The sequence below is a fragment of the Diplotaxodon limnothrissa genome, linkage group LG14 (assembly GCF_057381915.1).
Source record: "Diplotaxodon limnothrissa isolate DT_005_m linkage group LG14, D_limnothrissa_male_GT1.1, whole genome shotgun sequence".
NCBI classification, from domain to species: Eukaryota; Metazoa; Chordata; class Actinopteri; order Cichliformes; family Cichlidae; genus Diplotaxodon; species Diplotaxodon limnothrissa.
The window spans coordinates 39,179,571-39,207,341 of NC_140609.1; the positions used below are offsets into that span (position 1 = coordinate 39,179,571).

The window sequence follows — 27,771 nt, forward strand, 5'->3', positions numbered from 1 at the left end:
AAAGTATAAATGCTTTTTAAAGTATTTTAATTAAGGTCCTTTTCAAAGGCCTACTTTGAAAAACTAATTTTGAAAAATCTAATTTTCAAAGTAGGCCTGAGTTCATAGATACGATGCACCAAAACAGGCAGGCATCCGAAAATAAACGTGCGGTGGCCCAAAAGGAGAGGCTGCGGAAAATAGTATTACTCTGTTTTGCTGAAATTCCTCAGAGTCTGGAATCCAAACAAACATCCACACATCTCGTGAAATGTCCGGCACTTTATCGCCACATAAACCGCAGAAGCGTGAGGGGAACATGCCAAAAACGGCTTCCTGGGCACAGGTGTAAAAATACAAAAGCCTACAGGGTGTGCGAGCTGGCCAACAAGCCAAGTGTGTAATTGATAGCAGTGAGTCAGAGCTACACAATTAGCACTGCACCTGAGGGAACCACCTGGCAGGCTGTCAGCGATCTGAGCCGATGGAAGAAGACAAGGGCTCTGCAACGATCCCATAATCCATTAACACCGGGCTTTATGGGAATCAATCGATGATCAAATACTGTACAATTTCATGTGTCTGTTATACAAGTCCCAAAATCAAAGTTTACACCTGACATAAGTTAAATCTCTATTTTCAAATGATTTTAGTTTTTGAAAACTTGATTCCACTATAGCTATAAAATACATACAGCTAATTCCCTTCAAAGCTCAAACAAGGTCAAGATCTCGCTGTATGTCCTCACTTTCATTTCCTTTCATTCTCTGAATATCAATAAGAGACAAAAACGAGCACAGGAGACAAAAAAGACAGATGAGAGCCAACAAAGTGTAGGAGAAGAAATGAGGGAGACAAGAAGAATGAGCGTGAGGAGCTTCTTTGTAGAGATGAAGGGAAGGAAACCTTTTAGACCATGACTTATTCACAAGCCAGTACACAAAAATGTGTGTTTGACATCACACAGACGAATGGATGATGATCAGACCTAACAAGCTAAGTGTAAAAAAACTGACCGGTACACAAAAAAGTTTGTGATCTGCTCTTGAAAAATGTATTCATGCTACTTTAAAAAAAGGCTGAATACAAGTTGCTTGATCTGGATGGATGCAAAACGAGTCAAGAGACTGACGGAGAACCACAGAGACGAGTGGCAGGAACGACAGTGGGCATCATTAGTGGAAAAAGGTCAAAGTGGGCTCAGGATGGGTTTGTGTAAGAACATGGAGACGGCTGCATTTGGTGAAGGCAGGTGAACGAGGTCAGGAGATAATGGGTAAAGATACAAGATGTGCGTTAAATGTGTGTAGGGGACGACAGATGAAAGTACAGAAGAAAAGTATACCCAGCTCGAACAAGAAGCAGACTCAAAGGTTGAAGATCTGACAGACCGCAAAATAAATGTCCACAAAACAAACCAGGCAGCAAAGGAGCAGGCAAAGGCCAAGAAACAGTACAGAATACAAAACCCATGTAATTTATGAGCCTTACAAGCAGCAGGCAAAAGCAGTGGTCAGAAAACATAATGAAATGTTTGTCTGGGAAGCAGAAAGTGTGTGGAACATGGTCATGGCTTCACAGCATTATTTGTATAAGGGGCTGTAACTGGCTGAAAACGAGTGTCACAGAAATCTGGTGGGGAAACTGATATGGATGCAAGACAAGCTGAAGATATGACATATAGATGGAGGTCACTATTTACAGTCCAAGCTGGTCATCGGTCATCAGGCTGAAAGAGATGGGGATGTAAAACTGTATACAGCAGCAGCAGGTCTCTGTTAGCGGTAGTGCTCGAGGTATGGAAATTCATGCAAGCCAACAGCTTCATTTTATCAGATGTGCAATGATTAACTGCCAGATGCTTATCCAATTCAGGGTCACAGGGGGCGGAGCAGACAACCCGTCACACCTGTGGGCATTTTAGAACGACCAGTTAAGCCAGCACACAAACTGCATGTCTTTGGATTGTGGGAGGAAGCCGGAGTTCCTGGAGAGAACCCACACACACAGGGGAAGAACATGAGAACTCCACACAGAAAGGAACTGGCCAGATGGTGGACTGGAACCCGGGACCTTCTTGCTGCAAGGTGCCAGACTCCATGCTTGATAGATGCTGATAAAGACCCTGCTTTTAGTGTTTGCTAGTAACGTGGATACTTTGCACAACTTCCTCTGAAGTCCAACACACCATCCACTGTGCCACAGAGCCATGTGTCATCAATAAACCAGATATATAATTTCATATGAAGTTGAATCAGTTGGTTTATATGGTTACATGTGTGCCAGTTATATACATAGCATATGTTTTCTTTATGTGCTTCAAGGGATTAAAGAACTGGAAAATGTTGATTCATATCACAGGAGCTAAACGTTTTAGATGTTTTAGAGTGTATTAAACAAAAAATGTAAAATTTGAAGTTCATTTTGAAGTGCAGATCAGGCTGACAGGAAGTCAGTGTTCATTTCGTGGTTATCTCTTAGCTCGAAACAAGCTCTGGCATGTTGGCGAGGCTAGATGAAAAGCAAACTGCACTAAAAATCTGTTTAATACAAACATCTTTCTCAAAGATTATTACTTTCTATTCATACTCTGTCATAAGATATTTCAGCTCCCTCCAGCCCATCTCAGATACATAAATGACTGAAATTATGCTTTCTAAATTTCTAGCATTGAGGATGATACATTTGTCGCTCTGCTGTCTGTGGCAGTGACACTGCAAGCTCAGCTCTGAGTGTGAGCATGAGAGAAAACCTTTCTGATGTGATCTCAGCCTAAAAGCCCCCGCTGTCATCTTCTATACCAGATGATTTCTAACTGGAGACCCGGTGGGACAAAGTGACATTTGGCTGATGGAGGGAGGACAGAGGGAGGAAAAAGAATAGATGTGGAAGGGCAGGAGGGAAGTATGCAGAGGTGATATGACGGAAAGAGGGAGGAGAGAGAGAGAAAGAAGATGACATTACAGTGACTTTGTAAAGGTCTGTGCACTGAAAATGGGAGAAGGCAGAAAAACGAGAAAAGGGAGTGAGTTGTAAAAGAGGAAAGCTAATGCCTCATCATCTCAGCAGAATATGATCAGCTGTCGTTTCCTCAAACCTTGCTCTCTTCCTTCCTCACTTCTATCTACATATCTCTGTATCAGCTGAGTCAAAGAAACATCTTCTCATTCACGGCACTGCAGCAATCTGTGCCTCTCCTATCGCCCCCTCCATCCAGCTTTCTAATTTTCTGTTCTACCTCTCTCTCTCTTCTTTAATCTCTCCTTTGAGAGCCAGGCAGGATGGTAATTAGAAAGCTAGCACACACACAAATTCAAATTCGCGCACCCACATATAGTTTTTCATGCAGACACACAAACACACACTGGTGGAATAGCCCAGAAAGCGAAAAAAAGGAGCGGAAGAGAATATTAAAGGAGGAAGAATCAATAGATTCATTTCCTGGTGCTGACTGAGGTTGATCTCTCCCTGGACCCATAATCCTTCGAGTGCACGAGTGTTTGAGTTTGTGTGTGCATGTGTGAGAAAGAGAGAGGGACAGTAAGTGAACGAGGTGAAGGAGAAAGCTGGTCAGGTTATTCCTGCCCCAGGGCAGAGCTGAAAAGGAGGGGGGAGTACTGTAAAAATACAACTTCCTCTCCCGTCTATATTGCCCACTTGCCCACTGTCAAATTTAGATCTGTGGGACGTACTGAAAAACTACGTGGAGATGAAAAATAAATGAGATAAAACAGGTCAGAATAGGAGGAGACACAGAGCAGGAAGCCAGCATAGTTAACACACGGATTTGATCGTGCCCTGAAAGCAGCTTTCCACTCTGTCTAGGGTTGGGTGATATGTAAAGATTTTCCAACCAGCAATCGTCAGTCCAACAATCACCGATTGGGCAACATATTTGCGCATGCGCAGACTTTTTGATGGGTGGGGCAATGTAATCATACAACACAGAAGAAGTCCAAACATGGTCTCAACCCATCTGGAGCGCAGAATGCACAGAATTTGGACAAACTGCTGAAATGCGTTGACAGAGACATCTCAGGGATTGTTGTCTCCAGATGGGTTAATTGTTAATCGTGTTAGTCAATCATGACGGCGAGTTAACGCTGACAGCACTAAAGAAACATAAAGTCACCAATTTGGGATTTCTTTGGCTTTAAACCAGGCAAAAGAGGTAAACCTAAGGATGTCACCAAAGTGGTGACGTATAGTGCGAGTCTATCTAGTCTAGTCTATCATCAATAGTTGATATATTCGTCCATTCTGTAATCCAGCTTTCCTCTTCCCTTCCATCCTTCACTCTCCCACTTTGGCTGCATTGCTTCTTAAATCTTCTTAGTTTTCTTAAAATTCACAATCAAAGCAAATTTTCGACAATTTTGTTTTCAGACGAACAAAAAGAGGTCATTTGAGCGCACTGCCTAAGGAGCCAGAATGGGACACCTCCACGTAAGTGCTATTTGAACAGGACTAGCATTTGGGACCTCTTGCTATTAGTCAAACATGCTGTGGTCATCACTGATCAGAATCTTGTGCAAATCTGTCATGCCCATAATTCATAAAAGCAACACTTCCACCACTGATTAACATAGTTTGTCCAGATCACAGACATCAATCTCAAATCTCCGATCCAAATCAAAGGCTTCTTTTGATTATAAACACCAGACTGTATATAACAGGGGGAAGCGCCCACAGTGGTCTCATCCATTGCATCTCAGCTCTGCCTTTAAAGCTATCAAGGTCACATTTTGGCTGGCACTTAACTGCTTACATGGCAGCCAATCAGAAGTGACCACATTTTGACAGGAGGATGGAGTGATTATCGATAGATAATATTTTCACACCCAAGGATTCCCCTTTGCAGTCGCTCGTGGAGACTCATGAGCAAGGACACAACCTGAAGGAAAGAGAGATCTGGAAGAAGGACGAGATTGTAAAGCTGCTATGTTGGATTTTAAACCACTTCAAAGTCACTTTAAATCTCAATTGTAAATTGAGATTATACATACCTCAAAGTGTATATAAATTCATTCTTACTCTTCCTATATTTATTGTTGTTCTTTTGCACTGAATGGAACTGGAGTCTCGTTGTCTCGTCTCTTTATATACTGTACTTGTCCCGACCTGTGGGATCAGCAAGGCGCAGATCATCATATCCTCACACTGCCTGTAAATACACAGAAGCCTGAACAAATGTTTGAACTTTTAGCTTCCAACCATAGATGTCAGTAATTCTGAGCAAAAGAGATTATCCTGCGAACAAAACACAGACCCACGAGAAGGTTACTAATGTAGCCGGGTGGAAGTTCAATATTATGGGACATGCCACTGGATGGCGCTGTTTTTCTTTTGGGGTACCTCTGAGAGCGGAAGGGATCATGGGGATCTACGGAGACATGCCCGAGTGCTAGCTTGCATTGGTTTTATGTGGGTGTGCAATGCCTTTTTTTTCCGCTGCGTGATCTGTTTTGAACGCAAAGTGTGCAACAGTTAAGGCACCAGGAGTGGCTGCCACCAACTTCGCCGTTCGTCTCAGAGGGATCCATATTCCGTTTTCTGCTGGATTAATGCACTGAGAAGCCACTACAGTTATCTTTGCACTGCTAAGTTTTGTTTTATTTATGTTTGGGTTTATATCAGACACGAAATGACGCTAGATGTCCTTGAGTTCCAGATGCTGATAAAGTTGGGGAAATAACCTGCAGTAGCAGTGGGTTACCAGAGCACAAAGCTGTTACTGGATAGGAGCTGTCTGTAACAATTTTATTTCTTTATTTTTACAACCTTGTTATTTTCTTCTGAGCACTTACTTTATCATTCAGATTAAAAGAACCCCAAAGATAATCTGTGTTCTGGGCTGGTTAATTTAGCCAGGCTACACTAAAATACACAGAGGTCCCCAGTTTGTTACTAGCCTTGAGTAAACAGGTCTCTAGTCTAGGCCTCACTGGATATTCCCAGTATATTCCCTCAGTATTGCACTAAATTTGTTGCAAGAGGATTCCTCTGCTCCATGATGATGATCAGGGAAACATCTCTTTTCAGTTTTGCCCTCTTTGTAATAATAATAATGGATTGCATTTATATGGTACTTTTTAAGACCCTCAAAGCGCTTTACAATTCCACTATTCATTCACTCTCACATTCACACACTGGTGGAGGCAGCTACAGTTGTAGCCACAGCTGACAGAAACGAGGCTGCCATATCGTGCCATCGGGCCCTCTGGCCATCACCAGTAGGCGGTAGGTGAAGTGTCTTGCCCAAGGACACAACGACCAAGACAAACAGAGCTGTGGATCGAACCGGCAACCTTTCGGTTACCAGATGAGATTCCCAACCCCTTGAACCACGGTTGTACTGTTATAGTCATATAGTTATATAGTTTTATGCAGAATTATATTACTGTGGATAAACTTTGTAATATTTAGTCTTGATCGCTCTTTTTTGTGCATCTTTTCCTTCTTCTTTTATTGCAGTGTGGGCTGAAGTCAGTCCCTCATGTTACTACTATGCTGCTGTAGCTCAGAGTTAAACTGGTTTACCAAAGAAGACGAGGGCCTGTGTTCCACAGAGAGCTGCTCGATGTAAGAAAAAACAAATCTGGTGAACTTTTTAACATCCTTTTAAAAGCATAGAAAAAAAAATTGGAAAAGCTGAGGGGTGCAGCACCATTTTTGTAATGCATAATTTGTTCGGGTGAACTGTGCTCCCTGTGGCATGGGCAGCAATGATAACTGCAATGATGGTCACTGAATTTTACTGAACTTCTACATTTTTCATTGGCCCATTTGTCATGCCATTATGATAGGGCAGCAGAAGCCTAAAGGGAACAGCTGGCGGCTTTGGAAGTGTAGATCAGTGGCTGGGAAAATCAATGACTAACCCCTCCTTTCTTCCACCATCGCTCGACAACTTCCACGATGAACTCCAGAGCTGCTGCTCCACAACTGGCTGACTGGAGTTAATGCTGTTCAGCAATTTTGGGCAGTTCCCAAATGTGAATATGAAGCAGGCCAGTGAACGACAGCAGGCATGCTCCCACTGACTTTCCTTAGAAAGATAAAGGTTAGAAAAGGGCTATGCACAATTAGGATAAGCCCTTTGTGGGAAGGCTGACTGCATAGAGACTTTGCGAGTGTGAGGGCAGTTTTTAATGAGTGCTCAGAAAAGGTAGGTAGAGGTGTCCTTGAATCAAATTTGACAGAAAATAGGGGAAAAAGTAGAATCTAACTGGAGGCAGAGAGATGAAACTCGGCAGTGCAGGTAGTCTTACTGAAGGTGTGCAGAAATCAATACTTTTGCTGATGCTGCAGTTCGTATTTGCGGTCCATAAACTGAAGAAAATCTCTTGTGTTAGCTGAGGACCTGTCATAATTGTGGCCATGATGTCCGTGCATTCCTGCCTGGCTGCTCTGCCTCTGTCAGTTCAGTCTGCAGAGGAGGAGCAAAGTTCACTGTAGTCGTTCTGAGACACTTTAAGGCTTTTTTATGAAACTCACAGTGGTAGAAATGAGACATGTTATTCAGGCAGCCAATCTTGAGCCATACTTTTTCAAATATACTGTGAAGCTATGAGGTGATGAAGAATCTCACTTTTCAAGATAAAAGGATCAACAACGAAAGCGTGATATGAATTGTTAGTGTGTGGTTACTGAGGCTTACATATCTATAGGACAGATTATAAAAGAAAATAAAAGGTTTCAGGAGGAGGTCTGGGTCATGTTACACATTGTAAGACACAACTAGTTATAAGATAGAACTGGTTAAGGTTAAGGGTGAGATGGGCCCAAGTTAAGGGGAAGTTCACTCACATTACTTCCTTTAATTCAAAACAGTTCACAGCAATATGAATTTTAAGCAGATAAATGGAGCTAACTGCTAATTCTGCAAAACTCTGTACTATTTTCTTTACTTGTCCTGTGTGAGGCTCAACTCTTTAGCACGTGCTATCATAAAAGATTTCGGTTTTGCGTCCTGTCTGCTCGTGCATCCTGCTCGTCACATCATTCATTCCCTTCAGACTACTGAACAGATCTATTTAACATAGCTTTCTATGTTGGAATCCAAAAGGAAAGACTCATTTATTTATTTCTAACCTGTTGAACTACCTAACCACAGTTTTCTGCATCACAGCAACAGCAGATTTGTTTTCTGTTGAATCAGAGAGATACTGTCGGGGTGAGGGATAAGGGAGGGTTCCATGCTTGTTGGCAGGTTTGGTCAAGAAGCCACTTTGGAGGATGATGTGGTGGTTTTCTAACTTAAAAGTATTGTGTTTAAAGCCACTAATCATTGATGAACAAAGAAAATTATGTATCTAAATTAACACACATGGTGATAGGTTTGTAGCATAAACCTATTCGCTGGAACGTTAAGGACAATCTGCTACACAGCAAAAAGCAAGACTCAAGGCACCAAAGTTCTCTGGTTACTCATGCATGAGGGAGACCTGGCTGGAGCCAAGCGTCGTTCCACCACTTGACCACCATCAGACTCTCAGCCAGGCTCCCCATAGCACTCCTTTTATTGTGGTTACATGAATATGCATAGGGTCATTAACATATAGCATCTTACATAGGTATACATGTGAACAAAGAATACTGTGTGTGTGTGTGTGTGTGTGTGTGTGTGTGTGTGTGTGTGTGTGTGTGTGTGTGTGTGTGTGTGTGTGTGTGTGTGTGTTTTACTGCTGATCAAAGGGTCAAACATCCTTGGTCAGGAAGAGGGTAGACTCCCCCCGGTGAGGAAGTCCAGCAGTTCATCTAAACAGAAAAGCACTTAGACTAGAACAGACGTAGCTACGTTAATCCTACCATAAAACAATTAAGACAAGATGCGACCTCTTCCCATGCTCCCAGGATGTAGGTGTGCATTCTAGTGGAATACACACCAAGCCTCTGTAGCCTGTTAAAGATCACACAACTTATCACTACACAATTGATTATACACCTCTAAGAATATATGGTTAAATGTTTCCTAATACAAATGACAATAATAAAATCTAAACCCAACACATGGCATGCATACACAGTAGCTTGCACAACTTGCACTTTGGTAATAGATTCAGCATTTTTATTGCTGCTTTAGTTGTGCATTCATAGTTTGCTCTTATTTTTACATTGAATCTATAACTGACTCATTGGTGTTCAGCCAATAAGAGGTCGTGAGTGACAGCGATTACAACAACAGATCTGAAGTGCTGCAGAGCAGAGTAAGTGCTGCTGTGGGAGATGATGAACAGCAGCTGAAGCTGCTCTGACTGGCGGTGTCTGTAAAGACTGAAGCCAGACTGCAGAGGCAGGCCAGAAAGGGCAGAGTGGGCGTCATAAGTCTCTCCTATTACAGTGCACAGAGTGGAGAGGCCAATAACTCTGCTGGAGAGCTCCAGTTGAGTTATAAAATGTTTTGCACATAAAGTCAAAAGTATAAGTACTGCCACTGTAGCTGGAATTGGTGCTTATACTTCTGTCATGGACTCTAAAACAGATCAGAAAGGGAACACTGACTTCATATTTCATTGTAACAATAATCAGAGTATTTCATTGTGGCTGTGCATATATCTGTCATATTAGGGTGTAAATGAAACAGAAAGAAAACCTACTTGGTATCCATCCCATGATGCACCTGTATGGAGATTTGTGCACCTAAACCCAATGAAACAACTCGATGAAGTAAAAAAACACTTAAGTGAAACAGGAAACACATTTACAGTCTGCCTGCTTATTTCTGCTTCAAAACAACATTATATGTGAACTTTATCTGGTTATATATTGGAGCAAAGCACATTCGTGATTCATATTCATCATGGAGTATGTGTAAATTTAGATTCAGTACCTTCACATATAGCATTATTAGGCATGTTATCTGTAATGTTACATTGTAACGTTCATAACCTTTTCAGATATAATGTATCAAAACACTTGATTTGATGATAGTAAATGATTATTTGGCTGCTTTAAAAACTCTTAGTGTTAAAACTGAACAGAGAAAGTTCTTCACTTCTTTACACCCTCTTGCATGTAAATCTGCTGCCGGCTCCACTCAACAACTGTAGGCTCTGAATGCCGAGCTCAAGAGAAAAACAACAGTTGGCCTAAAAGCAGGAGAGCAATTTTCTTTTACTTCCCTGCTAAGATTTTCCCCAACGAGCCAGAGAATCAAATTGTTGACCTTTAAAACACAAGAAGGCTGCATCTCTGTGCCTTCAGGCTGCCACAGCAGAGGGAACGTTAAGAGCGGAGAGGGCCCAGCTGTACCTGCTATAAATACTAGAAACTCAGAAAATACACAGGAAACAAATACCACCTGTCCACAGCGCACTGCTACAGACAACTCCATCAAAAATGGTGCTAATGAACTAATTGACTCTTATGATTCTTTGCTTTTGTGTAGCTAACAGTGAAGTCAGGCACGATGTCATGCTGAACAGTCCCTTCTTTCTTCCCTTTTTCGTTCATCAGACTCTTCTACTTCCAGCTGCTCCCTTAAGGGTTACCACTGCAAATCATTTGCCTCCATCTCACCCCATCTCTAGCATCCTCCTCTATTAAATCAGCCCCCTGCATGCCCTTTTCCAGTTCTTGCATACATCTTCTTTGTGGTCTTCCTATTTTACTCCTACCTGTTAGCTCCATATTTAGCCTTCCTTGTCTAATACATCCTGGTTGACTGCAAGTATTAAAACTTATCACAACCTCTAGAGCTTGTAGCTGCTCCCGGATGTAACCCCACTGCCACCTTAAGCCCATCTGTCACTCCTACCTCACCATTGTCTCGCTGTCCTCATACATGTACACATAATTCACACAATTGTGACCTCTCCAACATCGTGTTAAGCAATCTGGTGAAAGTTTACTGCCCTCCTTCCTACATATACCTTCACAGGTATGTCATCTGTACCAACCACCTGTCCACTCTTCCTCCTTCTTAGTTCTCTGCTCTTTCCTGCAGCCATCCTCTGCTCTTCTGTTTTCTTCATCCATCAGCTTCTTTCCAGCTTGATCTGTCTGTCTAGACAATTGTTAGAAGTCATTTTCTCTTTTCTTATATATATTTGTTTTTTGCATGATTTTAAACTAAGAAGGAAAGCAGCAGCCCAACTATAAAAATTCATCATTCATTCGATATGTAGTTAATTGTGCCTAAAGTCTGTGTAGATATTTTTGCTTTCATATGACACAATTTGCAAATATTTCTTTAAAAGAAAAAAAAATAGAAACAAAATTTGAATCCTCAAAGCAGAATTTCACGACCTAGTGGATGATGTTGCACAGATGGTGTGCATTTCTGCAGTCTATATTTATGACATACACTGTTATGTTCAACTGATAAATTCCACTCATGGATATATTAATAACAATGGTTATTGTGAATTTAAGACTAAATAAAAGTTTAATAAATAAAGTTTAATGCATAACACAATCCATGATGGTTCTCTGACTATATTGTTTTTGTAACTCGATACATCTACAATCACAATAGCAACAGTTTTAGAAGTTACTCACAAAGATATTAAATTAATTAATTAGAGTCAAAGAAATAACAGATTACAATGTTTTGAGTCATTATTATATACTGCAGTTCTCTTGTGGGTGGAGATAAAAAGAAATCAATCTGTTTGAGTGGGCTGTGGCATCTCGTTTAGCCTGCTGACATCAACCTGCCTGGCTTTAGCGCTCAGCTGTGAGCACAATGCTGTCCTGGTCATGGGGAAAATGATCACATCACCCCCACAGTTCAATCTGAAATTATGCGTTTGGATGCTAAAAGTGCTCCCTCCATTTGTAGGCTTGAAAATTGTCACATTCATGTCATTAGTGTCTGGTTAAAATGAGAATTAAGGCTGCGGCCACATTTCAAACTGTCATCTGTCACCCCTGGAAATGTTTTATAATGACCCTCAATTATGTATTCTGGATGATGTTGCTAGGTGACCACACTGGCTAAGTGGCTAATGGGATCAGCCGGTGGTCACTCAGAATTGTGGGCTTTAAGCCGGCCAACACTCAAAAGCCGAAAACTCCCTAAGAAAACCACATCTGGTGATAAAGATTCCATCATCGAGGATGGGCTGCTTATTTGCCTTTTTCCACAGTGTTACAAAAAATGCATTACATAGATTCATTCATTACCATTTCACTATTCATGTCTAGTTTACATTGCTAAAATATAACTATTGTAGCAGGACTTGTTTTCCATCTGCAGTTACACTGACTCTTTCACAAAGACATTTTTCGTTATACAAAAATAGTAAAAAATGTTTGATAGCCTACATTTTTTCCACGTTGGGGTTTGCAGCTCTGCTGGCTGCTGCGGCTTCCTGATTTCCCAGCAGGATGAGTCTGACTTCATCTTATCTTCCATTATCACTTCCCCCCCTTTGTCTACACCTGTCTGATGACTGAATCACGCTGAGGAGCCACACTTCTCCATAAAGACCCTTGCGTGAATGTCTTTATTAGCAGTTGTTTGCCCTACGCTGGGTTTTTTTTTCTGTCTACATTTGAATCCTCCAGGAAATGGATTAAGGACCAAATTAATACCACTTATTGTGACAATGTCATTACACCCTCCAACTGAAATGTTAGCTAAAGTGCTGATCTGATATCTGCTGCCTGAATCCAAATCAGTTTCTCAGTTTACTCCCTCTTTATTTCTCAGTGAGCCGCTCACTTCCCCACACCCTGAACAGCCTCCAACATGGCGGAGAACATGCTTATAACTGCCCACTCAGGGATGATGTGTGTTTTGAGCAGTCAGACAGAAGAGAAATCGCTCTCACTTTCTGCCCTTACTTGTGGCTTGTAGCACAAACACAAACAGCAGAATGAAGCGGTGAGAGTGCACATAAACACAATTACTTAGCAAACTCACCACTCTGTCAACTTACACATCAAAACATGAACAAAACAACATGTCATACACTCTCTTAGAAGAAATTTTAGCTACTACCACACAGAGACCGCCATATGCAGTACTTCACACATGACTTCTAGCTATACAACAGCTGAACCGCATCATACTTGCAATCTCATGCCTCATGCCTACAGTGTTACCTTGGCACCCTGGGAGTCCAGAAGCAACCACCTTTCTGCAATGAGAAAAATTGCTGGATACACGGTATGCAAGCAGTATGGTGACAGGAGGTATCACCCTGGAGTAAAATTTATAAAGTGGATATTGGTGCCGTCAAAAAAAGCAGATGGACTCACAGAAAGGCAAATGAAAATCAATGGTTATGACAATTTGCATATTTGTGATCAAGAAACTGACCTCACAGCCGATTGCCCACCCTCCAACTCCAGGTTGACAAAATCCCAGTTGCTTCATTTTTCTTTTGCTTTCTACTTTCACCTCTGAGGTGAGAAAGCAGGTCTTCCACTGCTCTGATCTTAAAGCGTGTGGCCTTGTGTGACCTGGCCACGCTAAGATCTCTTGACGTTGTACTCTCCAAACAGACACCATGAAAGTCTCCTAACTAAAGTTGCAAGACCCTGCAGAAGAGACCCTGGTTAGCTTAGTACACACCACTAACAAGGTGAAAAGGTTTAAGTTTAAGTTGTTCCTTCATCAAGAGCAACAGAACAAGTTTGCACAGTGCCATGAGACCCATGCATGTCTTTGGAACCAGGCCTCTGGAAGGATAGCATCAAAAAAACTAGAACTAAGAACTAGAACCCTGAATGAGCACATCAGCCTGACAGACAGACATAATCCCTAATACAACAAACTATATTCAAGGAACATATGCTGGTAAATCTGTGCAAATGTTGTTGTTTGATTGTAGGAATGGTGCCAATTTGCTATGTGTAAAAGATTAACAAAACAACTGAACTGAGGTCACAAGGTTTCCATGACGTCCTGTGACCAACCTGTAGTCCAAAAGGAGCTGATGATGTAGGGGCAGCAGACACAAAGACTCCACTGGGGTTTCTACACTGGACTGCTTTATTTCCCAGTTCAAGGTATTTCAGTGCAAGGCAGTAATAAACACAGTAACACCTACTCACCCATCCACCCACCCACCCACCCACCCATCCATCCATCCATCCATCCACCCACCCACCCATCCATCCATCCATCCACCCATCCACCCATCCATCCAGCCATCCAGCCATCCATCCATCCACCCACCCATCCACCCATCCACCCACCCATCCACCCATCCGCTATATTTTTCTTACCTGTATATGAGTATATCATCTGTGGAACTGTTGTACTGGATCTGGTACATGCGCACTCCTGGTATGTGGTTCTGTGGAGGCCATCTAATGGTGGCAGAGCTGGACGTCAGATCCGACACGCTGACCCTGTGCTGGTCAGAGCGGGCCTGGCCTCCGCTGATATTGGATTTGATGGACGTAGGGATGTCTGAAGGCCCCGGGTCAGGGTCCAGCTTGGGGTCAAAGTGTGGAGAAGGGTTCACGACTAACTCGACAGGAGCAGTGGCCTCCCCGGCAGCATTGGACGCTATACAGGTGAACTTTCCAGAATCCTAGAAATCATTTAAAAAGATAAGAAAAAAGCCAACATTTATCCAAATTATCAACCTCATAAATCCAAATTATAATGAACATTATTTTTATAGTTATTTTGTTTTCATATAGTAATGTACGTTTTCTTCAATAAATGAATAAATAGGTTGTTTTAGTAAAAGCTGTTTGATATATATATCTACCAAAATGCACATCGTACAAATTTAAATTTACAAACCACGATTTGTTTGTTTTTTAACAGGCTTGAACAAAAATAGCTTGTTTAGTGACAATCTTGTATCAAACCAATTTTAAATGAGTTACTATTCTGCAAAATGAAGGCACCAGAGCCAGTTACACTTACTGATGCAGCATTAATCTAGCACATTTATAATAAACCCTTGCATATCTATATTCCTTGAAAATGAAAGTGCTTCTCTACCTTGACGGAGGCCTTGAGAATGTCAAGGGAACCATTCTCGTAGCAGATTGTTCTCGATGTGTTTCCAATCAACTTCCCATCTGGACTGACCCAGTGTGTTGACGGCTCAGGGTCACCGATGGACTTGCATCGCAGGCTGACTTCCTGACCCTCCATTACAAACATCTTGGAGGTGTGGCGCGTTATCATTGGTGGCTCACAAACAAACTCCTCCTATGAGGGGAGACATGAACTCTCATTTATCCAGAAATGTAATTGTTAGATAGATACAGCTAAATCGGTAAACAACAGATGGAACAGGTGAAATGTATCCAGTGGGATTAAAGTGCATCTTTTCATGAAAAACAATAATTTTTTTCTGCTTCTGCTAACACCAGCAGTGCATTCTTCCAACAGCAGAATACAGAAGGAGTTTGGTTGTTTGCACATTAAGATTAAGAGATCTCAGAGTTTCTCAGCCCTTGCATTATTTAAAACCCACCCACTGGCACCTAAGCCAACCAAAACCCTGGTGGAGTATTACTGCGAGGCCAAGGAGGGGCAGCCGAGGCTTATCGGGGCTTACTCATCATTCCTACTACTCAGCAAGTCTCCGAACCTTTTTCAGGGTCTTTTTTTACCAGCAGAGATGATTGCTGACCTGATGACCGCTGGGCTGGAGCGTCAAATAAACCACTAGGGCCTTTCAGTCCTGTATTACATTTTGACCCTCAATTGCTTCTGTGAATCTCAGAGTAAAAGACTGATTGAATTGGGTTGTTTCCCAGCGTGAGCATGTGAAAGTGTGAAAGTAGGAGAATGTGAAGTCAGGGCCTTGAATGAAAACTAGTATGAATACTCGTTCACTTGCCTTACAGAAGTGGATAAACAAAATATCCTGTTTGTCCCACTAAATTCAACTAGTACCAACTCCCCCTTGTTGTCCGAGAATATTTAAGCATCAGTCAAGAAACAGAGCAGATGGAAAGAGCAGCCGAGCTGATGCCAAAGCAGGAATTCCCTTGCTGACCGACTGCTGATGTCTGACCTTTGTTGGAAACTGTGGAGGGTTTTTTGTTCTTGCAATGGCAAAGAGGCTATTAACTCTCTGAGTATTAATATGCCCACTCACTTTGGTGACACAGTGGTCTCTGGACAAACCTCTTCACGAGGCTAATCCTCTTAAGAGTTATCATACAGCACCTGAATCAAAGGTCTCTACATCATCCTCTTTAAAATGATACCAGTTAATCCTATCTTCACCTCAAAGTGCACCTCCACTATTATCCAGGTAAAAAAAGTGCTTGGTATCAGCCACTTTAAGGGAACAACTTAAACTTTTATTGTTTTTTTTAATCTGGTGTGCTTAGTTTTAACACCAGCAGCAACAGCAGATCTGCTTTTTATTGTTTTTTTTCTGCCTTTTATAATATGATATTAATGCATTAATATACAAACATGAAAGAGAAAAAAATTGTAGTATTATGGCCTTTCAAGTTGTAGATATTAAAGTCAGGTGTTAGTGTAGAAATACTCTTGTCTTCTGTCTTCTTCTTAGCTCAAAATGTATACGTGAAGTGAGTAGAAAGACTACAAACGGTCATGGATGCCTGTGTTCTCATACACCAATGACATCACAGCAGTTCTTTTGCCGGGTACATGCCCAAAAATTACACTACACTAAAATCTCGAGTTTGAGTTTCAACAGCTGCTGTTTGTGGCTCTGTAAAGTCAACTTTTAATGCAATCTGCAGTGTTTTCAGCCAGAGATGTGCATGGCACATTGTGTTATGTACTTTTTACAAAACACCCTAACCTTAATCCTAACCCACTTTTTACTTCCACATTTCTTTTCGTTCCTCTGCTGAAGTTTAGACTGTAAGATATGTCACATCAACAACAACAAATCTGCCAAACTGACAAGACGACAGTAAAATTTGATGCTCAAAATGAACCAATCCACCTCGAACGAGGATACAAACAATCTCAAGCTTTTGGTAAAAGTATGTTTTTGTATTTGAAATCATATTTATATATGAAACCGTTCTTACTCCCAACGCGTAACATACTGACGATTTGTCACGCCCCGAGGCGTCCCATAAAAACGCCAAAGGTAACCTTCTGCATCCTATGATACGCGCCAGTGTGGATGGAATCCAATAGAATGACTCCCCGGCAGTAACACATGTTCCAGCCGTGTTTTTAACCCTAATCTTAATCCTAACCACAACCATAACCTTATCCCTAACATTAATCATTAAATAGTGTTTTCCAAAGCGATTCACAATGAGAAAGTAAAATAAATGTACATGTGTAGATTCATTCCAAATGGTTCTCATGTTTCTGAATACGACATTGGCTGTGTTGTGTGTTACGTTTTGGGATGAGAACCTGTTGTATATATATCTATTAGGGGTGCAACGATACACAAAATTCACGGTTCGGTTCGATACTTTGGTGTCACGGTTCGATATTTTTTCGATACAAAAAAATGTTCATGCCTTTTTAATTTGTCATTTATTAAAATTATAAATATTTTAACTCAAAAGTACAGTTTTTAAATTTAACCCTAACCCTTGTGCGTGTTTTTTATTTTGACAGCGAATGCGCACCTGCGGACCACTTATGTGCAGCCCTGGTTATTTAGCTCGTCATATTGCAGCCACAGAAATTCTTTTGTCCATGAAACCATGAAGCTGCACTTTCTTTTTGCCTCATAGTCTGATTTGTCATAACTTCTCCGTTTTGTGGTAAGCTTTTCTTTGGCTGTCACTTCTTCACCCTGACCTGTCTTATTTGGCTCAGCAGAACTGAAATGCTTTTACACAGGCACTCACATAAGCTCAGCGATTCTCTGCGCGATCAACCTCTCACATGTTTAAGCTTGCTGCGGGAGATTTCACTTGTCATGTTTGCATAGTAAGCTAACGATTAATAAGACGATGTCAGAGGAATTGGTGCACAAATTATCATCACTCACAGATCAGTGCTGTCGCTCTCTATACACAGTTTGCACGATTGCAAAGTGAAAGCAAAAAAACAAGCGCAAATTCAAACGCGACTTCAATATGTCACATATTGACAGTGGCTCACCGATGCCAATGACATAATTACCCAGCTACATTTCTGAAAGAATGCAAAAGCATTGACATATATTTTTCCTACAATAGCCCGACGGGCAGGGAAGAGATAGATTTTGGTAGCCCGACTGAAAAAATCGCTAGCTCCAGGACGTCAGGCTAGCGATATTGCGAGCCCTGTATCTGATTGAGGAATCACTCATCTTTGGAAAAGAGAGTTTATTACAGAGAAATGTCTCTTTCCAAAATAAAAGCTATACTATCCGCTTCTTCTGGGCTATATTCTCAGCAGCATAAGGAGAATCATGTGCTAACAGCTGTCTAAATGACTCAGCTAAAGTTAGTAGCATGCTTGTTGTTTTTGTCTTTGCACTAGGATGATGTCGGCGTAAATGTGCAGTCATATTCGTTGTGTTCCCACTAGTGCTTTCAGGTTAATCTCATTGAAATGACCTTAACGCCACAACACGGCAAATCTCCGTTAACGAGCTACCGCATCGCTCAGTGCATGGGGCTAGACGGCTAACACGTTAACGAGCTAACTGCGCTAACACACTAGTTCACACCCATGTAATTGAGCATTGCATGGCACATCCAACATACTGTTTTACTTTAGTCCATGACTCGCTTACCTTCAGGGTCATACGTCACATGAAAACCAAAATAATTCCAAACGCCAGATCTGAATGACGTTCAATTTGCCTGTTGCAAGAAGAGCTTAACTTCTGTCTCGCTAGCTTGCCCTGCGCTCTTCCTTCTGACTATGCTGTCTGTGTTGAGCGCTCAGTGGATCTGCGCTCGACAGTGCAGCCTAGGCGGAGTAGTCGAACACAGATTCACTGAGCGCTCAACACAGACAGCATCGTCAGAAGGAAAATTGATAAAATAAATTACAAATGTTGTATTGTACATATGCGTACCAAACCGAAAGGACTGTATCGAACGGTTCAATATCGATACGAATATCGTTGCACCCCTAATATCTATATATTAATATATAAAGCATGCTTGATTTTAGAAGGATGATTCAGCTCAGCATTTCTCTTTTATGATTTACTGTGAAAAGTAGTAGAAGTATATAAATGTGCAATAATACATACGTCGGTGATGATAATGGCACAGTTCATATGCTTGCTTAAATAGTGATTATTTTTACAGTTTTACTTTCAGGAGAAACTGAGCGTGCTGCAGTGAGCTATTGCAGTTTTCTAACATATCACAGTGTTAAATATAACAAGGCTAACAAGAGAAAGCTGACTTTGTTGGGAAAATGATCGGGACTGCAAACATACTAAATGACAGAGATGTGTTCATTGTAAAAGTAGAAAGATTTCTGATGTTATGTAGGCACTGTTAGAGTTAACATCTTTTATTTTTCTGCCTGTTTATATTTTATTTTAAAAAAAAGCTTTTGTTCTATTGCATTGGTTTGCCTTTGTAACAAGTCTCCAGGGACTCTCCAGGGATGAAAAATAGCTTTGTCGCCACAGTCGCTGTAATGTTTATCTAATGTGTGGTGTCTCTGTTAAATAAACCAATAATAATACATGTATATGGATAAAAAACAAATATTGGGATCCATCTGTTTTAGTTTTGCCTCTCGTGGCCTCATTTTACTCTGTGCTTCATCACTGTGGCTCAATAAACCATATCCTGGGTTTTTGCTAGAACATAAGCCTAAACTTTTCCTCTATCATATAATATAATGAAACTCAGTCTTTCTAATGCATTTTTGCAGACCTAACTCCATGACTCCACACTTTCAGCAGAAGGTTCACTCCGCTGTGACACCAACCGTCTGGCCTGCTGATATGTCCTTGAGAAAGAACGTGATTATGTCTCCACTGAGGGCTTCAGTTAAAGCAGCAGAAAATCAAATTTTGCTCTGTGGTTTAATGGTTCAAGGCACCAAAAACACTGAATTACACAATGAATATTTAAAAGTATATATTTTTGGTTTGAATTAAGGGTAATGGTGACTTGGAGCTCATTAAGTATGCCCTCCATGAGTATACACTTCAGACTGTTATCAAAAAAATGCATTCTTATAATTTAGACTCTAGAATCTATTACCAACAGTAGTGAGTTTGTTCTTACACAGTAGAAACCTCCTCAGCTCAGAGCATAAAAGTAATGCCAACACTGCAGTTCCTCTCACTGCCATGAAATGTTTAGAGCCTAATATAAAAATGGTTTTGGTCTCTATAATTAACTTAACCGTTTATAACAGCTCTATAAGTAGATTTGGATTTAAAAAAAAAACAACTATTATTGTGCTATGGCCACTTCATAAGACCTGTGGCTATAATAAGCTGCATGGTGACAGCCAAAAAGCTGGAGTCTGCAACAAAAAGATTGACATCAAGGTAAAAATGTATCAACACTCGTAGAGGTTTAGCAAATTGCAAATGTTACATTTCTGACCTATCATTTTAATTACTTTGGCTTAAGACTCTGTTAAAAAAAACGTAAATAAAATAGAGTGCTTTATGTTGCTTTTGCTTTAGTTAACAAACAACATCATAGTGTGTTAATTTGCAAGGTTACAAAATGAGGTTTTAAAATACACAATAGCTTCAGCAAACCTCTCTTATGGTCCAGAAGTATTTGCCAGCCAGGTCTTTAGGTGAAGCGCAGGTCTCCAGATCGTCCTCTCTGGTCAGCCTGCGAAGCCAAACCAGCTCACAGTTACAGTGCAGAGGGTTCCCGCCAAAACTCAGCACCAGCGCTGTAAGAGGAGAGCCCTTCATCTTGGCGTACACCGGGATCCGCAGGAACAGTGGGTCTGGAGGTATTTTCTTCAGCTTGTTAGAGGTCATGTCAAGCCTGGTGACACAACACAGAGAGTTCATATTTTTCCATCACAGCTATTTTTCTGGCAGTTTTAATGAAAGCTTTGAACATTCTGGAGATTAGAAGAAGATCCATGCCATGATCCTGATCAGCGGACCTCTTCAGAAACAAAATAATAATTATTATAAATGTGGTGAAAATCTATGTGGATGAAGTGGGAGGAGAGGAGATGGGTAGTTCATCGATCAGGTGGGTGGACATGTCCAAAGGTGAGATAGAGGGATGGAAGGAAGAGGAGAGAGAAAGGTCAACGATAAGGGAGAAAGTGTGGGGAGGGGAGCTGAACACGGCTGCACTCAGTCAGCCAGCAGTTCTGCTCTTCTGTCTTGTTGGATTGTAGTTAAAAGAATCACACATTTCTGCAGAAGGTTATTAATCTCAACAGTGTTTCCACACATTTTATTTTAGAAATAAAAGAAAAGTCTGTAAAGTTGAGAAAAATTTTTCCCCTCTCTGGCTGCCACTGAGGAGAAATTCAGTCTTTAAAAAACGGGCCGATTCAATCACTTACAGTTAAATAAAAAAATAAAAGCCACAATCATTTCAAAAAGCAAGTAAGTCTTCAAACACACACAGAGAATAACCCTTGTATGTAGACGACTGCCTCCAAACCCAGTGTCATGTGATGAGGTGAGCCAGTATCTGTCATACACCAGTGGGCTCCTTTACCCCCCTGGATGAGACTGCCCTCGCCTGTGCTGGAGGAAAATGGGCCTATGTGGCTGTCGTGGGAGACAGGAATACTGGTGCCCCATTCCTGTGACTCCTGTGACATGCAGAGCGACGTGGTTCCTTGTTTTTGTATTCACTTCTGAATCACATTTAGTCTGACCATTCACCCAGAACCACTTTGCTTTGGAAAAGCTTAACAGGAGCAACTTGCCCCAATAACATAGTTCTCAGAATCACTTTAGGATATAATTCCCTCCATCCTGTTAAGATGTTGATCCCTGAAGGGATCAGAGGCTGCAGCTCTCAGACAGTAAATGGTGGAGTAGTCTGGGTGGTGAAAAGTGGCTGCCCCAAGTGGAGAAGTTCAAGTATCGCAGGGTTTGTTCATGAGTGGTCATGAATGAAGGGAGAGTGGAGCAGGACACTGACAAATGTGAGGTGCGATAGAGATAGTTTGCATTTTCTCTCTTTGCCTGCATTCTGGAGGTTTCTTCCTGTTAAAAGGGAGTTTTTCCTCCCCACTGTTGCCAAATGCTTACTCATAGAGAATCAGTGTATGCTTAAATGTGCTTTAAGGTCTAATTTGTATGAAAAGTACTATAAAAATGCAAGTCCAGCCAGCACTAGAAAATAGATGGTAAGAAAAATGGTGCACAATTTTTGTCCGATCCAACACACAGACTCACGAGTGACATCAAAGGCAGTTGAAGTCTTCTCACACGTTCCAAACAGCATGTAGAAAATCTGAAATTAAAGCTTGTGACCGCATCACAAAGTGACATCAGAAGGAAGAGACCTAACAACATACAGATATTCCATGGTGGCTTTTCCATCAACCATTCGTCGTCTCCGAGGATTGAATAGTAATTTTCCTCAGCAAAACATTGGGCCCGGTAATAACGCAGGAGAGTCAAGCTTTCACTGCTGTCAGCAACAAATACAGGAAAGTGTATTTCCCTCTAGAAGGTCCCCGCAGAAATATTCACCAACAACGATGACTTAACAAGAAGTTAATGGCTGTGACAGCAGCGCACAATCTGCACTTGACAAATTTCAATTATGTTATTTCATGTGCAGCAAGCTTGTGGTGTATTATTTGTGAGTGTTGTGGTGTTTCGACAGAAGAACGGAGACGGCTTGGTTTGTAATGGAACGTATATATTCAGCAGTAGTTCGCCATTTTACATCTCACCATACACTTCACTTCTTCTCTCCTTCCATCATCCTTAGTCACAGAGCCCCCTACTGGTAACTGAGTATATGTTCATATTCAGTCCCCCTTGTAAGCAACCCTTCACCATCTTAGCAGTGTATGTAAACACAACATCTCTCCTCATTCTCACAGAATTCTACTACCTCAGTATTACTTACTTAGTATGGCAACATTACTATTTGCACAGAACATTATCAGTAGTAAACTTTGCAACCAGACAGCATTTTCAATACCTATTTCACTTATAACATTACTGGGTGTTTGAACTATACCCGTGATCTTAACATACAATCTTGTTATGGTGCCTAAATCGTCCTTTATAATGAATACTTGTACCGTTAAGGTTACTGTAGTAACTTAACAACCTTAAGTCACAAAACTCACAAATAAATCACAGTAAATCAATCCTCTATTATACTTGGACCTCAGAACTAGCAGTATGGAACTTAACATTAGCACCCAACAGCTCAAGCGTGTTTTTTTCACTTTTTTTTCTTTTCATTTTTTTTTTTTTAAACTCATTTCATAACATAATCCTTGGTCCAAGCTGGTAACTGTCTCGGTCTGTTAGGAACAGAAGGTCTTTTAGGAGTTTCTCTTGTGTTATTTTCAACCTCGTCACCAGCCTGCAACGGCTCAGCATTCTCTGCGCAGCAGAGTGAGAGACGGGCTGCATTCCATCTCTTTCCATCACTCAAGATGAAGGTGCTCAGTCCAGTCTGTTGCTGCACTGACAGTGGATCAGTGAACTGTCTCTCTCCCTTCCCCACTCGAAAAGGTTTACGTATCCGCACCCTGTCACCGACCACAAGCTGGGGAGGTTTTGCCCCCCTCTTTGCATCAGTGTAGCGTTTACTCTTACGTTGCTGGTGAGAGACTCTGGCCCTGCATTGGTCATACTGTCCTGTGTCTTTGGGAAACGGCAGGACATTTAGCTTTGTTCTCATGGGTCTCCCTCTGAGAAGCTGGAACGGAGCTGCTCCAGTCGTTGCATGAGCTGTAGCACGGTAATTCTGTAGCATCTCTGTCACGGCGGGCTTCCACAGCTTCTGGGACACCTGTGCAGCCTGAACACAGTCCTTCAGCACTCTGTTGAATCTTTCAACACACCCGTTCGCTTGAGGGTGATACACACTTGTTCTGATGTGCTTGATGCCCCTTTCCGTCAGGAAATCAGCAAAGGCAGATGAAGTGAATTGTGGTCCATTATCTGTGGTAAGTTCACAAGGGTTTCCCTCCCGTGCAAAAACTGAAGACAAGAACCTAATCACAGTGTCTGTAGTAGCTGATGAAGTAAAGGCTACTTCTGGCCATTTGCTGAAGTAATCGACCAGTGTGATGGCAAACCTGCAGTCCTGCGACCCGCGGCCAAAAGGTCCAACAATGTCAACGGCCACATGCTGAAAGGGACCATCTGGAAACTGAACCGGCTGTAAGGGAGTAGGAGCAGTTTTGGCCGTTTTGTCACACAATTGACAGACTGAGCACGATGACAGAATCGCATGGACTTGAGTATCCATGCATGGCCACCAGTAAAGCTCTCTGAGCCGCTGCTTTGTGCGAACTATGCCCTGGTGACCTTCGTGTGCGAGGCATATCACCTTTTCCCGCAGGGACCTTGGGACCACCAGACGTGTCCCCCGGAAAACCAACGGTGATTCCACAGCAAGTTCATGTCGCACCAGGAAATACGGCTGTATCTCAGGTGGGAGAGACCTTTTCACCTTAGGCCAGCCTGAGCGGATAACCTGTCGCAGCAGAGAAAGGTCAGGGCAGTCCTCACATTCAGCTTTAAAATCCGTCAACGGTGTCGCTGTCAAGAGAGGAGAAACTTCAGCTATCTCCAAGAGAAGGTCTTTTTCAGCATCAATGTCAGTGCTGGAGTACATCAGGGGAACCCGTGAGAGGCAGTCTGCGATGACATTCTGAACACCAGGACGGTACTGCACATCATACTGAAAACACATCAGCCTTGCAGACCATCGTGCGATTCTCATGCCCGCTCTGTTCATACCTTTGGTGCTGAGAAGGGTAGTAAGAGCTTGGTGGTCAGTACGAAGTGTGAATCTGCGGCCCCATACATATGTACGCCATCTTTCCACCGCCCAGACACAGGCTAACGCCTCCTTTTCTGTGGTGGAGTACTTTCTTTCAGCAGGAGACAGTGTTCGGGAGGCGAACGCCACAACCCGCTCCACTTGATCTGGATGTAACTGTGTCAACACAGCGCCTAGCCCATAGTCTGATGCGTCTGTGGTGATAAAAGCAGGTAAGTCAGGGTCATAGACGGCAAGTGCGGGACTTTCCAGAAGGAGTTTTTTCAGGTTACTGAAGCTCTCATGTGCTGCCTCGTTCCACTGGAGTTCGACTTTCATGTCTGTTTTCAGCAACTGTCGCAGTGGTTCCACCAGTGTAGCATAATCTGGAATAAATTTACTGAACCAGGATGACAAACCCAGGAACGAGCGCAATGCAGCCATATCCTTTGGAGCAGGAGCCTCAGCAATAGCAGTAAGGTGATGTTGGCTTGGACGTAGGCCTTCCTTTGAGATTACATGGCCCAGGAATGTGATGTGTGACTGGCAGAAGGAACTTTTCCCAGCATTAATCTGCAGGCCGACATCTCTGAGACGTTGGAGAACAGCTTGCAGGCGTGTATCATGCACCTCCTTTGATGTTCCGTAGACGATGATGTCATCCAAGTAGTTGCGAACACCAGGCAGATCTTTCAGGACCGTTTGCATCATTTTCTGGAACGCCGAAGGTGCTGATGCTAGGCCAAATGGGACACGTGTGAACTGGAACAGTCCCTCATGAGTGATGAAAGCAGTCAGCTTGCGGCTCTCCGGATGCAAAGGTAATTGGTGGTATGCTGAGCTGAGGTCAATCTGGCTGTAGTGAGTGGCACCTGCCAAGTCAGAAAACAGATCCTCCATATGAGGAAGAGGATGGCAGTCAGCAATAATGCTCTTATTGGGTTCACGAAGGTCAACACACAGTCTCAACTCCTTTTTTCGCTTTCTGGCCACGACCAAAGGACTCACCCACTCAGCTGCATCGATCCTTTCAATTATGCCAGCTTTGAGTAAGCGAGAGAGTTCTGCTGACACCTCTGTACGTACACTTAATGGCAGGCGTCTCAGCTTTTGGCGTACAGGCCGCACATTGTTGTTTACCTGTACTTTATGGATGAACCCTTTAACACATCCAAGTTGAGCTGGTGGAATAGGATCAACATTGTACACAGCAGACTTCTGGTTAGACGAATCCGGCTCATCTGCAGTTTCATCCTGAATACGGTCCACTTTGCCTCCGACGATGCAGACGTTCAGTGCTCTAATGAGGTCGAGGCCTAATAGTGGGGAACCAGCTTTGACAATGTAGAAGGAAGCAGGAACTTTCTCATTCTGTGCATGCAGTGCAACTGATGCAGGCAGACAACCCATCACAGCCAACTCATCTTTAGCATAAGTAACTAGTTTGACTTTAGGTCGCACCAGTGAACAGTCTGCAAAATACTGTCTGTAGATAGTTTCTGGCAGAATAGACACAGAAGCTCCAGTGTCTACTATCAGCTCTACTGTCTTAGAGCCACCTTGTACAGTTTCAATGTCGACAGTGCAGGTAAGCTTATCTTGAATAGCTGCCATCATTTTAGCATCTTGCACGCACAGTACTGCCAATTCTGGAACCACTACTTCTCTCACTTCACTGACTGACGACTTACATACCTTGGCAAAATGTCCTTTTTTCCCGCAGTTATTGCATTTTGAAGAAGCAGCCGGGCAGTTTTTATCATTAGCTAAGTGCTTGTGAGAACCACACCTGAAGCACTTCCGCTGCTGCTGCTTTGAACCTCCCCGTTTGCGTTGGTCTGGAGTGCAGCCTTTAGCGGGGCGAGGTCCTCTCCTCTGGTGAGAGTGGGAATTTGCCGCGTCGACTGTCTGAACAGGCGCGGTCGGACACGAGCCGGGTGTGGAGAGTAGAGTAGCGTTTTTGACTGCTGCTTCTACCTGGCTCGCAATAGTTAGAGCCTTATCCAGTGTGAGTTCATCCTCCAGTAACAGTTTGTCTTTCACAGCGCTGAGATGAGCACTTATCATTTCACTTTCCATTTGTCCAAAGTTACAAGATGAAGCTAATGCTCTCAGAGCCACCACATACTGAGAAACAGTCTCATCCGCTCGTTGAATACGCTGTCTGAATGTATGACGGCACGCCACGACATTCACTTTCGGCACAAAGTGCTTCTCCAGTGCGCTCATGGCGTCAGCATATGTATCACCTTGCTCCAGTAACGTGTAGAATAACCGCTGGCCCTCCGGGCCCAAGCAGTGTAGCAAAACAGCGCGTTTCCTAGCATCCGGCCATGCGTCTCCCGTGGCATTGATTACTAGCATGTAATTGTCGAATATTTTCCGCCATGTAGTAAATGGAATCGGCGGCTCACCCACATGTGGAAGAAAAGATGGTGGACTCGGAACTGATGCACTCATCCTCGTCGCCAATTTGTGGTGTTTCGACAGAAGAACGGAGACGGCTTGGTTTGTAATGGAACGTATATATTCAGCAGTAGTTCGCCATTTTACATCTCACCATACACTTCACTTCTTCTCTCCTTCCATCATCCTTAGTCACAGAGCCCCCTACTGGTAACTGAGTATATGTTCATATTCAGTCCCCCTTGTAAGCAACCCTTCACCATCTTAGCAGTGTATGTAAACACAACAAGTGTGTGTGTGTAAAATATATGTGGAGGCAAATGTTCTCCTGTGCACCAACAAACACTGAGTAAAAAATTTGTCTGCAGGGCAAAAATATCTAATTGAACCTTTAAAAAATGCTTGAATATTTATCCATAGTTGCCTTTAAAACATCAATCAGGGACTTGAATGAAAATTGATTTCAGCTAATGAGCTTTAAATGCTATTTTTTGCCAGTTGGGGGGAAATTACGTCACACGTAAACTAGCTTCAGCATAAAAACAGCATTTTGATTGGGGAGCTGTCACTGGTGATTCATTGGCTTTTAGACAGGTCTGCTGTTGTGAATCACATGCTTGACTATGATGCAAGAGCATT

General features: G+C 42.4%; 1 protein-coding gene across 2 annotated transcripts in view; it reads right to left on the reverse strand.

The window, feature by feature from the left end:
* The window catches only part of LOC146619496 (leucine-rich repeat and fibronectin type III domain-containing protein 1-like protein), a 47,843-nt gene that overhangs the window by 12,661 nt on the left and 7,411 nt on the right, over positions 1 to 27,771 (reverse strand). For both annotated transcript variants that reach the window (XM_085370438.1, XM_085370437.1), the window contains exons 4-6: positions 20,538 to 20,778; positions 14,894 to 15,106; positions 14,161 to 14,471 (exon numbers count right to left, since the gene is read on the reverse strand). In XM_085370438.1, coding sequence (XP_085226564.1) covers positions 14,161 to 14,471; positions 14,894 to 15,106; positions 20,538 to 20,778 — 765 coding nt within the window. The remainder of the gene's footprint in view (positions 1 to 14,160; positions 14,472 to 14,893; positions 15,107 to 20,537; positions 20,779 to 27,771) is intronic.